Source organism: Centruroides vittatus, unplaced genomic scaffold (genome assembly GCF_030686945.1).
Source record: "Centruroides vittatus isolate TY-2023 unplaced genomic scaffold, ASM3068694v2 contig_754, whole genome shotgun sequence".
Taxonomy (NCBI): domain Eukaryota; kingdom Metazoa; phylum Arthropoda; class Arachnida; order Scorpiones; family Buthidae; genus Centruroides; species Centruroides vittatus.
Window position 1 is genome coordinate 1304651 of NW_027122490.1, and position 16258 is coordinate 1320908.

Consider the following 16258-nt stretch of genomic DNA (forward strand, 5'->3'; position numbering starts at 1 on the left):
ACTACAATATTTGGTTATGTCTTGCTACTTTAATATTATTTTTGTTAAATTTTTGCATGTTTTAGCTGGCAGCACTGGCTCGACCATGAAAGAGAGGCTAGTATTTAAACCAGGCCTAATACACTATACTAATAATGTGTTTTTTCATACTTTTCAGTTATCCGACCAACCCAAGTCCCCAATTAAGTCGGATAATTGATGCTCTACTGTACTAATAAATTATATTATAACATATAAGTTTCAGTTCATTCCTTATGGATTAACTAAAACCCATACTTTTTTCAATCTTGTATTTCCATGCTGTTGGTAAAGCATTCACATCCTTTGCATTCAGACAGTGGTTCCACATTTTACTATTGTATATCTCTATTTTTTCATTTCCATCGCAATGAATGGCGAGTGTAACATTCTAATGATCTTCGCTTCATTCCATTTAACCACTGCTTCGTCTGACTGTGCCATGCTTGCCAGGATCGTGTTATTGAATCCTTTATTAACACTGTATTTGTGCTCCTTTACACATACTGCTAGGTATTTAATTTTACCAGAGTCAGAGTCGGAGTCAGCCTACTAAAATTATCAGGAGTCAGAGTCGAGTGTTTTTTTACCGACTCTGCAGCCCTGACAAAAACACATTAAACAGCAAAAGAAGCAGGTAATTCTGACAGAACAGACACACAAAGAACACTATCAAAGACAAAGTGTGGAAGTTCATTATGAAAAGTTTTTCATTTTGGATGACAAATCTTACTTTATCTTCTGGCACTCAACAATCAATAGTAATGGTGAATTTTATACTAGTGATATCTCCTCTATATCTGTCAATGTAAGATTTTCCACAAAAAAGAAATTTGAGAACAAAATATTGGTTTGGAATATTATAGGACTAAAAGGATTGAGTCTAGTCCTAATGAGAAAATCAAGTTTTGCTATCAATGTCAAGCAGTATTTAAATGAATGTGCATAATGTCACCTGTTTCCTTACATTAAAAAGAATTATTTTTGAGCAGAATATGTCTTCTGGCCAGACCAAACAAGTTCCCACTATGCCAAAACTGTACTGATTGCCTATGATAAGAAAACAGAGTATTCATTGAAAAGGAGGACAACCCTGCAAATGTGCCAGAAGTTAGGCCAATTGAGGATTTTTGAGAAATTTCCAAGGCAGCAGTTTAGAAGAAAGAATGGAAGGTAAAAAACATGGATTAGCTGATCAATCACATAATGTCTGAAAATTGTGAACCAAAGTTGTGTACTGAAACCTGCACTGCACAAAGTTGAATTAACTGCACTCAACAATAGGAACTTGTAAAATTACAAAAATAAATAAGATAATGTACAATTTTTTATCATTTTTTAAATGACTATTTAATTCATAGAGTTTTCTTTTTTCCAAGGCAAATCTATATTACACAAACTTGTGAAGATTTTTTATGGACATCCATTATAATAGAACATTAATCATTTTAGCAATTAAAATGGATTTTTCTACATCTTAGTTAATAATCTAAAATACTTTACATATTAATAATAAATTACAAAATACCTCCAGTATGTCAAATTTATCTGTTTTGGCACAATATTTAACAGCATAATGCAATACAGTCTTTCCTAATTTATCCTGGAAAAAAATTATTAAAGTTAATGTCAAATCTTATAAAGTAAATCAAATAAAGTAAAAAATATAGACAGAATTCAGATATTATATGTTAAATATTTATACTTGTATTCCAAATTCTGAATGTCATTTCAAAAATAACGTGACAATGGTAGGCTAAAATAACCAAACTCTTTACATGGTTTTTGTTTAGAATCTCACCTAAATGCAAAATTTCCAGCAACAAAACATCCAAATTCAATATTCGAACATTTTCAGCCACTCCTTTATCAGCCTTCCTCAGGAAATTTTGCATTTAGGTGAGATTCTATATATATCATTCTAATTTGCTTGTGCTGTTGTGGTTTTTATGGTTTTTGTTTTAATATTTGTTATATTATAATATTTGATTTATATAACTACAAAGATTATCTTACATGTGAGGCCCAGGATTAGTTCAAACAAAAAAGGATGTAAAACAAAAACTCAATTGTAAAAGAATTACTTAATGTGGAAAAACAGTTATTATGAGGTGTTGGATTTTCAGACAGCAAGACATTGATGCTTCCAAATGGAGCAGCCCTGGGACACGGCGAGTCAAAGTTTGTGGAAGAGGTGACACGTAATAACAGTCTGGACACTTCTTAGGGATGATGTACAAAGTTGGAACTCGGAGGAGGAAGCCAGAGGTGGAAGCTCTCTGTGTCCTCAATGACGGAGGTAATCTTTTTTCCTCCCCAATTCTTTTCTTATTGGTTGGCTTTCCCTTTTTTGCTCCCCTATTGGTCTCTCATCTCTTTTGAGGTGAAAATTGAGACCAGTTCGGGTCATGAGAAAGGTCTGCCCCATTTGGAAGTATGAAAATAAAAGAGACTCCAAGAAACTACTTGATGGGACATCGGAATTTTGGTCCTCGAAACCCAAATTAAGTAAGCATAATCAACGATAAATAAATGATTTTGTGAAACACTTGTCTTTTCCTGCATCTGCAAACTGCCACCCACATATGCAAGAGCCCTAGACTATCCTGATGGAAAAGGAATAAAATTCTCCCTCCCCTCTAATTGGTGTGCTTACATACATAAGGGTTTATCATACAAAGTGACCAATCCAACACATATAAAAAATTTTTTATTCCTATACTGTACACAATTTAAAGAATTTTTAAAATGTGTTAAATTGGGCACTTTGTGTGATAAACTCTTATGTAATATAACCTTTGTAAACATAAATCAAATACTATAATATAATATAATGTATCCAATTACTTTGAATTTTTTGTTCTATTCAAATTTATGTTCCATCTTCAAAACTTGATGATGGTCTTTGAACAAGGTTGAAAATGCTACTTCAACATTAAAATTTTTGTTCTCTACTGGATTAAGGTGAAGTTTGGTATTTTTATTCATAAATAATATTTTTGACAAGACTACGGTCTTGTTTATAAAATCGTACTGCGGCCTATGTTACCAGCTTAAAGATATGAAGGAGTACGTGTGAAGAGTTGATATTTAGCACAGAGTATTAGGTGCCCAAATCATTTGTGCATAAAAAAATCCAGACTTGTAGGTAGTCAGGGGACCAAGACCAAGTCAAAATACAATACAAAATGGCAACCCTCTTCTACAAACAGGCAAAACAGGCACCTCACCCCACCGAAGTCAGGTGGGAAGAGTACCACCCACAGTCATTCTAAGAAGTGAACTCTGACTTTAGGACTGAACACATAGTATCTTCTTTGTTAAATAAAATTTGTAATCTAATTTTGTAAATTTGGGAGTGCTTCAAATATGACGTTTAAACAGTTTTATGTTGTTATAAGTGGGTTTTTTAACATTATCTAGTATAGTAAAAATCGTGGGACTGATAAAAATTTGATGTGTAGGGCAGAGGGTGCCACCGTGTGACTTTTGCCCTCTGACCTCACTTTGTTCCCGAACTCTAACGAGGAGAGACGTCTTTTTACTTCGTGTTAGTTAACCTTTCAAGTCAACAGTGTGCCAATCTTGGATTTGTATTATATTGCGATACTATTGTAAATATTGCATAGCCGATCCAAATTAAGTAAATTATCAGTTTCTCGGTTAATTTTTACCGGCAGAACAAAAGACACAGAACATGTGGTTGACGTCAACAAACAAGGTAAGACACAACCCAGTATTGTTTGTGCAAAATAAAAAAATAATATCAGACAATACAATAGCCATGATTATTTTTTCAAAAACGGGAAATTTTCGTTAGGCATTGACAAAAATTTAACCCAGGCCAACATGCAACAGAAAGAAATATCTGCGTTGGATAGGTTAATTTCACCGAAAATGCATTGTGGACAACCTAGTGGTCATGGCCGGCGAAGTTTGAATGATCATGCTCAAAATGAGCGATACCAAAGAAGATTGGAGAATGAGAACAAAACCCACTTGAACATCATTCCGCTTAGTAGTGAGTCTCTGAGACATAGTGTTGTCCCAAATATGGCTTTGCTGTTTTACTTGTTATATATACAGTAGGGTTGGGACCTAGGCTTCGAGGTGTCAAGACCTATGCTACTCTGCTCTGCAAACTGTAAGTGTGTATTTTTTAGTCTATTTTTGGTGCTAGGCCTGATTTTAGGTTAAGCTTGTGGTGCCCTGTGCTTCAGTATTGAAAATTAGGGCTTTTTTAGTCCTAACGACTGTTTAGGCTTTGCGTTAGGCTTAGCAACGCAAAGCCTAACTTCTTGTGCTTTTTATTTCCCAAGTCTTGGGTTTTGGGTGCCAGCCATCTTGGCCTCCCCAGCTTGTTGTTGTCCTTCTTTTCTCTGGTAGCCATCTTTATCAGCTGTAGGGTTTCCTTTCTTCTTCTTCTTCTTTCTTCTTTTTTGTTAATATGGAGACTCTAGCCTGTTGGCTTTTTCTCCAAGGCGCACCGCTTACTTATTAGGTGAAGTGGTTAGATTGGTACACAAAACATTCCAAGGCCTCCATGTGTTGACGGGAAGGAAGGTCGGCTCGTGGCGAGTATATGGGAGTTAAGTTGCAAACGATGGACAGGTGCAAGGTCAAGGAACGACCCAATTCTTGGCAGGCTCCCTCGTACTGTGGGCAAACTAGCCAATAGTGAGAAGTTTCAGACAAGCCACAGTGCGGACAATCAGGCGAGACACGCAAACATTGAGAGTAAAGAAACCCATTCAATGGGGCTGTATCAGTGCGAAGATGGGCCAATAGAGTTTCAGTGTGACGTGACAATGCGTGATGATAGATCCAAGGGGAGAAAGGATGGAGATGGTCACCACCTTTACTCTGGAGAATAGTGGACCAGGTGTCAGTGTAAGTACGAATTATCGATTCCCACAAATTACGGATGAGGTCACGTGCCATGAGAGGCCTCCACCAGGAGCCGGTGGGAGTGTTATTGCTCGCTGCTTGGTCAGTGGCTTTGTTACTATGGATACTGACGTGACCCAGAGTCCATCCGATTTCAAGGGGTGTGGGATGTGTACTGATTGTGGCAGCAAGGTCAATAATGACCGCCGGCGAAAAAACTGACATTGGCGACAGCCTGGAGAATGGATTTACCGTCCGAAAGGATGGCCATCGGACTGTTAAGACGGGTGCTGATGTGGACAGCCCGTTGAATACCAAGAGCTTCCACGCCAAAGACGCTGCAGTTGGAGTGGAGTGACCATGTTTCCTTGATGGTGTGGGCTGAAACAACCACGCCGAATGCCGTCCGTAAGTGGAATTTTGAGGCATTAGCTCCAATGAGAGACCAACCCTGCCAGGTGGTTGCTTGTAATTCGGCGAACCGAGCACTCAAGGCTGCCAGAGGTTCGCTGGAAGAGTTCGGAAAGTCGTCTAGACATATGTGAGTAGCGACACTTACAGAGCTCGGGGGCACATGCCTCTGACAGTTGAGGTGAAAGATAGGAAGGCCCTCCTGATGGATCTGGGAGAGAACTCTGGAAGCATAAGGGCTCTGGAAAGGGCGCCAGTAGTAATAGTCTAGACTAGAGGCAGTGGAAGATCATGTGTAGAGGGCTGTAATGGCGTGATGGCGTGCGATATGGCCCTCTGGTACAGTCTGGACTGGAGTGGAATATAGCCAGACTCAGCGTATAATGAAAGAAGCAGTGTAGACTTGGGCACCCCCAAGGCAGTGCAAAGAGCTTTGTGAATGGGTTTTTTGATACGGCGGATAGTAGTTGGGGGAGTCCTGTCCAGAAGAGGAGCTCCGAATTCCACCATTGGACTCAAGACAGTATAGACTAAGCGGAGAAGGTCGGCCCCCCTGGCGCCGTTATGGCGAGAGGCAAAGAATTTAAGGAGGGAACCAGCACGTGTCACTTTCGTTCTCAAGAAAGTTTCGTGAGCGTGCCAAGTGAAAGAATGTGAAAAGTGAACACCGAGGATACGGAGAGAAGAACACTAAGAAATGTTTCCTGAGCGAAGGGACAAAGTTAGTGGTGGATGATGATGTTTAGAAGAAAAATCGACAGTGGCACTTTTAGCGGCTGAAAAAGATAAACTCCATGAGTCTGCCCAGTGTTTGAGGTGGTCAAGGGCTATTTGAGCATTGTGGGCAGCTTGAGAGGGCCTAGTGCTAGAAGTCAGAATGTAAAAGTCATCCGCATACAGAATGGCGGTGACGTTGAGGGGAGGACTGTCCAGAGGTCCGCCATATAGAATGTGAACAAGATGGGGGCGAGAACATTTCCCTGCGGGACACCTTGGATAGTGGCGTGGGGAGAGGACAGCATGCCACGCCAGCGGACTCGAAAGGAACGATGTAAAAGGAACAAATTAAGCCAGAACAAGAGTCTCCCTCCCATACCTAAATTCTCCAATTTCACTAAGAACCCCTCTTGATACACGGAGTCGTATGCGCCTTCTAAATCGAGTGCAACCAGATAAATCCAGTGCCTTCTAGCCCGAGCCACGGCAATATGATGATGTAACGTGATTAGGGCCTCTTCTACCACCCGATAGGGGAGAAAGCCAAAATGATGGTGGTGAAAGATGTTAGAGTGAGAGGCCAAATTATGAATGCGGTACAGGATCATACGTTCGAATAATTTAGCAACGTGTGATGTAAGAGAGATAGGCCTATACGAGGCACATATCGTCACTGGACGACCCGGTTTAATGATTGGGACAATTGTGGAGATTAACCAGTCGGGGCAGGACCCTGTGGGCCAGAGGTTGTTCAGGAGATCAAGGAGGACTGAGATGCCCACATTAGGGAGGGTCTGTAGAGCTAGAGCATTCACGCCGTCAGGGCCCAGAGTTGTGTTTCAAAGCCAGCACAAAGTGCAGCGGAGTTTGAGAAAGTGGAAGGGGGAATCGTTGCACATAGGAAACCCTGACCAGAGTTTGTTCAGAGGGGCAAAAGTGCCTCTTGGACGAGCACGCCCAAAGAAGGATGTAAAGGCTTCTGCCTGCTGTATAGGACTGAGGAGAGTGTCTGTCGTTTGGATTATATGTCTGTGATCGTCGAAGGTGACCTAAGCCGGCGGAAGATGCAGTAGAGCGTAGACTGAGAGGGGGAGAGGCATACAGATGACCCCACCATTCCCGGCAAGCCTGGTGGGTCTTCTGACGGAGTTTCATCTGTAATTGTTTATATTTGTCCCACCAGGAGTATGATGCACGCCTACAAGCAAGACGGAACGCACGACGTTTTTGCGCTCTTATGCGGCTGCATTCGAGAGTCCACCACGGCGGTGTACTCAAGGAAGGAATAGAGCGAATTGTCGTGTTAGCGTTAATAGTTTCATGGATGTTATCAACAAAGGAGTAGTAAGAGGTGGGATGTGAATCCATGAAGATCCAAAGCTGATCAAGATTATGGGAGTATTGACTCCAATTTGTGGTACGATGAAGACGTGGGGCAGTCGTCGGGCTAGGGGTGCCTGGGAGAGATAGAGTGATAGAGATCGGGGCGTGGTCACTAGTTAATGTATCAGCGCAAGGGCGCCACAAGGCGGAGCCCAATAAGTCCGGGGAGCAGAAGGTCAGATCAATGGCCGATGAGCTGTTAGGATGGAAGTAAGTCTGCTCCCCCGAATTCCAGCAGCATAAGTTTACTGATGGGAACCAATCGAATAGGATGCGGCCAGCACCGTCTAGGCGGTTGCACTCATTATCCCAATAGGGATAATGAGCGATCCAGTCCCCACACACAATATGAGGGGAGTGGTCATCCCGCAAGAGGGAGTCCAGAGGGGTAGTCAGCTGGAAGCCGTGTAGGGAATAAACGTTAACAAGAGATAGGGGGCCCGTGAAACGTAAATCAAGGGCTCTTGGGATTCGATACTTATGAGCTTTGCACCAGGAGGCAAAAGGTAGGGGGGCCACCGGGGAGCTACTGCTGTTAAGAGACCCTCACCCTGGGCAGTGGTATGGTCTTGGCAAAACAGAGTAAAGCCGAAAATGGTAAATACTACGTCCGGTGTTAACCACGTCTCCTGTATCAGGAGGACGTCTACATTATGGAGCCACGACGCCGCTAGAAGGGGGTTGCGTTTGGAGCAAAAACCTCTCACATTCCAGTGCATCAAACAGAAGTAGTGCAAGTTGCTAGAGAAATTAGACATTTTGGTTGGAGGTTGTGGACGGGCGGTGGCAAAGTTTAGCCTGCTCTGCTGGTGAGGCTGTGCAGGGGTCATCTAGTGAATTCATTCTTGTGGAGCACGTGAGATCCATATCCGAGGGCGGGCCGTCGGAGTCAGATGCCGCCGATGGTTCTTTCTTTTTTTTTTTTTAACTCTTTCCGCCCTGTGGGCACTAAGAGGGCCTCTTTTAGTAGGCTCATTATGGGTTCGGCCAGGCCCACGAGACGGCCGGGTGGTGAGGGACGGGAATCGACATATTCGAACGGACCACCCCCCGAAAAATTCCTGGGATTATTCGACCCGTTCGGATTCGATCCCGGGTCCCCCAGTGCGGTAGGCTGCCACCTTGACCGCTCGGCCATCCGGCCTACCCATCTGCCGATGGTTCGGCAGGGCGAAATTTAAGGCTTTTCTTTTTCTTTGGAAGTTGGGCTGAAGTCAGAGGACCGTTGAGTGGGAGGGACGTTTAGTTGTTGTGGGTGTGGCAGATTCCTTGTCTGGATTTAATTCACGTGTAGGCCGGTGGAAATCCTGGGATGAGTTAAGCGAGATTGACTGGGTAATCATGCAAAGCTGGCTTAGTTCCGAGCGTAATGCCTCAACCACAGATTCCAACTGGGAAATGCGTTTTGACAAGGTCGAAATATCAGCTGTTTGTCCAAGTGTGAAGGGAATGGATCACTTATCCCGCCGAGAGGGGTGGCTAGGGGTCATCTCTGGTGGGAGAGAACAAGGAATTGACATGACCTTAGCGTATGTCGTTGGGGTTTCGCGTCCCTGTGAACATTTCGCGTCTAGATATGAACAGCATTGGGTGATGCTAAGTTTCAGCAAGCATGCCCCTCGTTGATAGGTTGGGCAGCAGGGAGAATTTGCTGTGTGATCCCCTCCGCAATTCACACAGCCAGCTGCTGTAGCAGTGCATTCAGCCAGGTTGTGATCGGCCCCGCAAGTTATACATTTACGACTGCCACGGCACATCTTTGACGCGTGACCAAAGTTTAAACAGTGGTCACACTGACGCGGGCGAGGAATGAACCGCTCACAGCGGTAACGCTGGTAATAAATGGTGACAGACTCCAGTGGAGAGGCACTGGCCACCGAGAAATAAATGGTTGGACTAGGCACAACAATGTCTCCATCCCGTCGTGTAAATCGGTGTACCTCTGTGACCAGGAGAGAGGCGGCCGAGAGGTTATCGTAGATTTCCTGAACTGTAATAGAAGGGCCCACCCCACGTAGGAGATAAGCCGTAATGGCGTGGTCCGGGGCCAAACCATGAACTGGAATCCCGGCTATAGCGGGAATGTTGAAGGCTGCCTCTGCGGCCTGATGGTCCCGGGTTTTGATAATGAGAAAGCCACTTCGGGAGTAATGAACGTCTTGCACCCTGTCTGATTGGGGAAAATGCGGTTTCAGAGCCGCATGAAGATCGGCAGGCCAAAGGCAATGGAGTGGTTCTTGTCCTTCCAAGAAAACCGTGTAGAGCTGGTCTGAGGGGAGGGACGGACAAATGGAGTGATATTTCTCCAATTCAGACAAGGAAGAAATAAATTGTAATTCTTCGGTAGGCAAGCTCACCGCCAATGGCTGCCGCGCAAGGGCGATGCCATCTTAGGGCCCGGAGGAGAAACCACTCCAGGAGAAAAATCCAAAAAGTAAAACTACCTGGGCAAAGAAAGGACAGCAAAAAAGGCCGAAGACTATAAGGATAAAGGACTGTAGCACAGCCGACAGAAAAGCTGGAAAACAAGTGGAAAATCGCTGGAAATCAAGGAGCGAGGAAAAACACACCAATATGGCAGTCAAATTTCGCGCCCTCTCCAAGCTGTGGGGTTTCCAGCGGTCACCTCTGACCCCTTTCAGTGCAGGGTTACGTGTCACTGGTGTTTGTCTTTTCACCTACTTGGTGAGTCTAGTGCATAGGACAACATACATCTCCACTTGGGTTTCGCTTGTGCCTCACGGGTGGTACTTGTGCATCGGCATCTGGGTGTCTTGTGGGGACTTTTAGCTCCTTTTCTGGTTAGCCCCTCTCTGTCCACGTCCTTGCTTCTATGGGCTGGTGGGCGTGTCCCATTTGTTTTTTGTATCTTTATCTCTTTCGTCTGTTGTGTACCTAGTTTAATGGATCCTGTCGTTCAATTGTCACATATTGACGCTGTTCCTGAAGAACGGTGTGTCTCTCCTGTTGTTCCTGGTTCCTCCAGGTCTCTAGAGAAAACCATCTTTGAGGAGGCCACCTCTCAGCTGAGCAAGATTTTAAACCTTATTACGAAAACATACAGAACCAACCTCCAGACTCATGAAAGGAAAGAGATCAGAAGAAGAGCAACACAGTTACACTCGTGTGTTGCCTAGTTGTTCAGGATTCTTCGAAAACTCCATTTGTCACGTGAGCTGTCTATGCCCACTAGCTCTTCTGGGGAGAATAAACTATCCTATGCAGCAGCAGTTCAGAGCAACAACAGTATTTGCCCAAGCTACACTACTAAGGTTATAAACCAAACTCTTGGAAGGAAATTAAACCAAGAAAGGACAAGCAGCAGCCATGCTGTCCTAGTCTTCACTAAAAAGGAAAACGATTCCGAACAAGGCCCGGATATTAAAAAAATTAAATCGACACTTATGAAAACAATTAAGCCACAGCAGATTCAAGTTGGCATAAAGGTGGTTAGAGACATAAAAAATAAAGGTTTTTGTGTCCACATGGACACACAGGAAGAAGGCCAAAGCCTTATGAATGCTATAAACAGTATTGACAGTATAAAGGAAAAGATTAAATGCATGATATCATCAGGAAAGCAGCCAAGAGTCATACTCCTAAATGTCCCAAACTCAATCGAGGACAAGGAGCTCATTGCGCTGGCCTACGACCAGAATGGCCTACGACCATTATTTTTACAAGAAATAAATAAGGAGGATCTTTTGAAAAACAGTAGAATCAGCACAAGCCTGAGAAAAGGGAGAGTCAGAGAAAACTGCTGACACATTGTTATCTTAGTGCCGCCTTCCGTTAGAAACTTAATAGTGGCAAAGAAACACCTTTCCTTGGCCTGGGCAAACGTTAAAGCGGATGACTACATCCTTGTTGTTTGCTGCTATAACTGCTGCAGGTATAATCATCACGCCAGTGACTGCCCCAACGATCAAAGGTGCAGCCATTGTGCCAAGCAACACCAATATGCTGAGTGCCACCGTCTCGAAAAGGCCCCATGTTGCACGAACTGCAAGAAGGCTAACACTGATCAACCTACAGATCAGAAACTCAGAACTGACCATAATGCCTTCGATTCTATCTGTCCAATTACAATCAGAATGAAACACAACATGGTGAGCCGCACCAATTATGGCCAGTAACCTTCATTCTTTTAATACACAGTCCATCAACCACCTAAAGATCCTCCAAATCAACTTGCAAAGGGGAAAGGCTGCATCATTTCTTTTGATTAAAACAGCTGAAAATCACAACTCAGACATTATTGTCATCCAAGAACTGTATCTCTTCAAAGACAACCTCTCCCACTTCGGTGGTTGGACTGTCATCCCTCCTAAAAGTTTCAATGCAATGACCAAGACTGCAATCCTGATCAGGAACAACAACCTGATTGTTCAATTTTTGCCTCAGCTGTCCACCAATTACATCACTACTGGTTCTATCTATATCCAAAATACCGTCATCTTTATATCTTCAATCTACTTCTCTCCATTTGACCGCATCGAGCCAATGCTCGAAGACCTAGATAGGATTAACAACATCGTAGCAGACTGGCCATGGGCCATATGCGGGGATACTAAAGCTAAGTCCTTCCTCTGGCACAGCCCGATAGAAGATCCTCATGGCTATTTAATGCACGAACTGGTCACTGCTCTTCACCTCACTTCTTGTAACACTAGTCCCCTCCCAACCTACTTCTCACCAAGGGGCGAGAGTTGGGTGGATGTCACTCTGGCCAACGTCTCCATGGCCCCAATGATCAGTCACTGTTCAACCATCACCACTCCCAGTGCAAGTGACCACAGATACATTGAGATTCACATTGACATCAACGTGGATAACAGCAGGCCTCTCACTTCTGGCTGCCATACTCAGTGGCCTCTTTTCCAAGAATTGCTTAAGACAAACTGGACAATCGAGGCTCCTATCACAAACATGACTACAACTGACCTTGACAACCGTATCTCCAAACTCAGCAGAGCTATACTTCAAAGTCATCAAATGGCAAGCAAATGCACCAGTAATAAGAAGTCCATGGCTCCCTGGTGAGACAGCAAATTGGCCAGCCATTGCTTGGAAGTCCAAAGGCTTCGGAAACTCTATCAATGACAGACTGACCTCCATTTTAAGGAGGCCCACAAGGCATGCTATACCAAAAAATTTAATGCATACAAAACTCTGATTAACCAAAAGCGTCATCAGGCTTGGAGGAAATACTGTAGCCGCTTCAACACTCTCTAGTGTGAGCCCTATTACATAGCTTTTAAGAATAGGGGCAAGGCAAACACCCCTGCGGTGGTTGTGGCTGCTGATGGCACCTTCACAAATACTCTCCCAGACACCATGAGAGAGCTCTTTGCCTATCACTTCCCAGAAGACACTGAGGACATAGACAGTGATTTTCATTGTCTCATTCGCTCGGGCTCCAGGGAGCCTCCTGACAATCAGGATGATGTCCCTTTCATCTTTAACGAAGTCTCTCATGCTATTAAGCTTGTAAAAATCAAAAAGGCACTGGGAGTCAATCAAATTTCTGAGAAAATAATCAAGGAAGCCTTCATAGCAATTCCAACAACTTTTGTCACCATCTATAACCACTGCCTTTCACTGGGCCACTTCCCAAAAGATTGGAAAAATGCTTCCATTAAATTCATAAGCAAACGTCCCGATGACATGCCTACCCATCCGAAAGACTACAGGCCAATTAGCCTTCTTCCCGTAATGGGGAAGTCCTCAACAGACTGATGAGCAACAGGATTCTTCACCACCTACGGACAAACAACTATCTTAGCCCTCACCAACACAGTTTCATCCCAGGCAAATCAACCATCACTGCCTTATCTAATATTGTCGATCATATTCAGAAGGCAAAAGAAGAAGGAAAGCACACAATGCTCATCTCAATCGATTTCTAGGGTGCTTTCGATAATCTTTGGTGGCCCACTATTCTCAGGCAACTCTGGGCTTATCACTGTCCCCGGAATCTCTTTTCTGTCTGTAGCAGCTTCCTAAGGGACCAGCAAGCAGGCATGTACACTGCCACATACAGTTACACTCATCGTATCACTAAGGGTTGCCCTCAGCTCTCCATTGCGGGCCTGGTCTGTGGACAATAGTACATAACGATCTACTCACCTCCCTTAACAACCCGAGCGGTGCCCTTGTACAGGGCTACGCCGATGACACAGTCATCTTAATTTCTAACCAAAACAGCAACAATGTTCTTAGCAAAGTGGCAAACTGGAGCAAACAAGTTAAGCTCCCTATTAATTACAACAAATGCTCATACATTATCTTTTCTAAGAATACTCCTCTTCAGAAGAGTCCAAGAATCCTTATTGACGGGAATTACCACATTCAAAGGAAGACAGAATTTACCTATCTTAGAGTAGTCTTCAAGCATCAACTACAATGGACGAGGCACATCAATACGGTCAGCGCGAAAGTGGCCCGTGTCGCAAATGCACTCTTCAGTATTGCAAAGAACACCTGGGGAGTTGGCTTCAAGGCAGCTCGCCATATTTACACTGGTGCCATTGAACCAATCCTACTTTACGCCGCCCCTATCTGGGCTGCTTTCACCAAAAAGGTTTACATCAACGAAAGCTCCTCAAGGCCCAACATATCGCTGCCCTTCGTATCTGTAGGGCCTACCGCACAGTGCCTACCTCAGCCCTGCTGGTGATCGCTGGCCTCCTGTCTGCCCACATAAAGGCCAGGATGGTCATGTGGCTTTGGCATGTTACCAACCATTCAAAGGACTCGTGTAACAGTTGCAATGACTTTCTATCAATTCTCGATCCTCAGCTAAAGGAAGACCTCAACTGCTTCAAAGTAAAAAGTAAATCCTCCGATTTAAATAACTATCGTGAGTACCCATGGCTTGAGTACCGCATCTCCCAAAACCAGAAGACTGGCATATCCATCTATACCAACAGGTCTCTTCACAGTGACGGGGTTGGTGCAGCTTTTGTGCTCTTCAACCACAGAAACAACACCACGCGTAAGTCTGCTTTTAAGCTGGGACCCCACTGCTCGGTTCTTCAGGCCAAGATCCTCGCAATCGCTAAGGCCTTGGAACATGTGAATAAGGAGTGGTTCTCCCATCAACTTGATATCTGCATCTATACGGACTCCCAGACTGCGTTACACTCCATCCAAAGCCCTTTCAACATTCCCCTTTCATTATTTCCAAAATTCATCACCTCCTTTCCACAAATCTGCATCACCATACAATCTGCTTCAAGCGGATCCATGGTCACTCCGGCATCCCTGAAAATGAGGCTGCGGATTAGCTGGCAAAACTGGTTGCCAGCTCCAACCTCAACTACGCCTATTGCAAGATTCTCAGGTTGAAAATTAAACTCTGGGCCTTCAATAAAGCCATGACTCAGTGGCAGACTGAGTGGGACAACTGTACAACAGGAAGAACCACCTATGACTTTATTCCAAACATCAGTGACTGAATAAAGTGGACTCATCTCACCCCTAATTATCGGCTGACACAATTAATCACCGGACACGGCAGCTTTAATGCCTATTTGAAGAGATTTCAAATCAAGACCAACGACACCTGCCCATGTGATAATACTTCAACACAGGACACTAAACATTTACTGTGGGACTGCAAACTGTATGACCAACAAAAGGACAGACTGATGGGGAAGTCCTCAAGACAAACTTCAGCTGGCCTTGCCCTCTCAACAAGTTTCTTCAAGACCACAATGTTTACCATGCCTTAAACACCTTCTTAAAATCAACTGCAGCCCTCGACCCTCCTGGTGTTCAGCAAGCAAACGCCAACTGAAGTTCTCGCTCAAGGGTCTCTCAGGTAAGTTACCATTCTACTCCGGAAGCCTACTGTGTCTTTTTTGTGTAACCAGGTTCTACTGTTGTAATTCACTGTATGTGACCTCTCGCCATGCTCACATCGCACCAACATGTATATCCTGTAACTATTTTTATCTATGTATATCCCTTCTCTCATTCATTTATGCACCCATTACAATGTATTGTCTATGTACTGTACCTGTGGTTTTGTTTTGGCCATTATCTTTGTCACAGCATTGTGTTGTAATGTCTTTATCCTATTGTCCATCTCCGCTCATTCTAATGTTGTTCAACTAATATTCGGGCACTTACTTGTTCCATGGCACCATCGCCATGACCTTTGTTTCTCTTCTTGGCTTCGCCATTCACTCATGTAAAAATATGTATATTTTTTATTATGTAACCATCAATTCTGTATCTATTTGCCATTTTGTAGCCCCTCATTGTTACCTCAACATGTACAATCTGTAAATAGTGTATTGTATTGTTACTCACTCATGTAATTGCTTGTTAAATAAATTCACCGATGCAGCTCATGACTTCCCCCTTCCTCTTCTAACTTCTCTTTCCTACTTTCATCCCCTTTGGCCCCTGCCACAAACAAGTTTACCTCCACTCTATAGCCTTCTCACTTCATTTCATCCCCTAGAGGAAATACCTTTGAGTAATGCCTCCTAAACTCCTTCCATATAAAATGTTCCATATATATATACAGTAGAACAATGATCCATATAGGAAAATTTCTTTTTTTTCTGATGATTGTTGCAGCAATGCAAAAACATTTTTTTTATGATAAACTTATCTTTAATTGCCTTAAAAAAGCAATATTGTGTCACATTTTTACCTGATAATACTACTACAAATCAAGACAAAACCAGTGGAGATAGACTATTAACATTTAAGAAAACAGATATAAATCTTTGCATAAATCTTTGGAAATAAATAAAATCATTGCCAATTTCATAAAGCCAACTTTTTATTAAATAAAAGAAATGTTTTTATTCAAGATCTGACCATC

General features: G+C 43.5%; 1 protein-coding gene across 1 annotated transcript in view; it reads right to left on the bottom strand.

Annotated features, from left to right (window-relative positions):
* The window catches only part of LOC136981413 (uncharacterized), a 101971-nt gene that overhangs the window by 15937 nt on the left and 69776 nt on the right, over positions 1-16258 (bottom strand). Inside the window, exon 7 of the mRNA XM_067277731.1 lies at positions 1547-1621. Within this exon, the coding sequence (XP_067133832.1) occupies positions 1547-1621 (75 nt within the window). The remainder of the gene's footprint in view (positions 1-1546; positions 1622-16258) is intronic.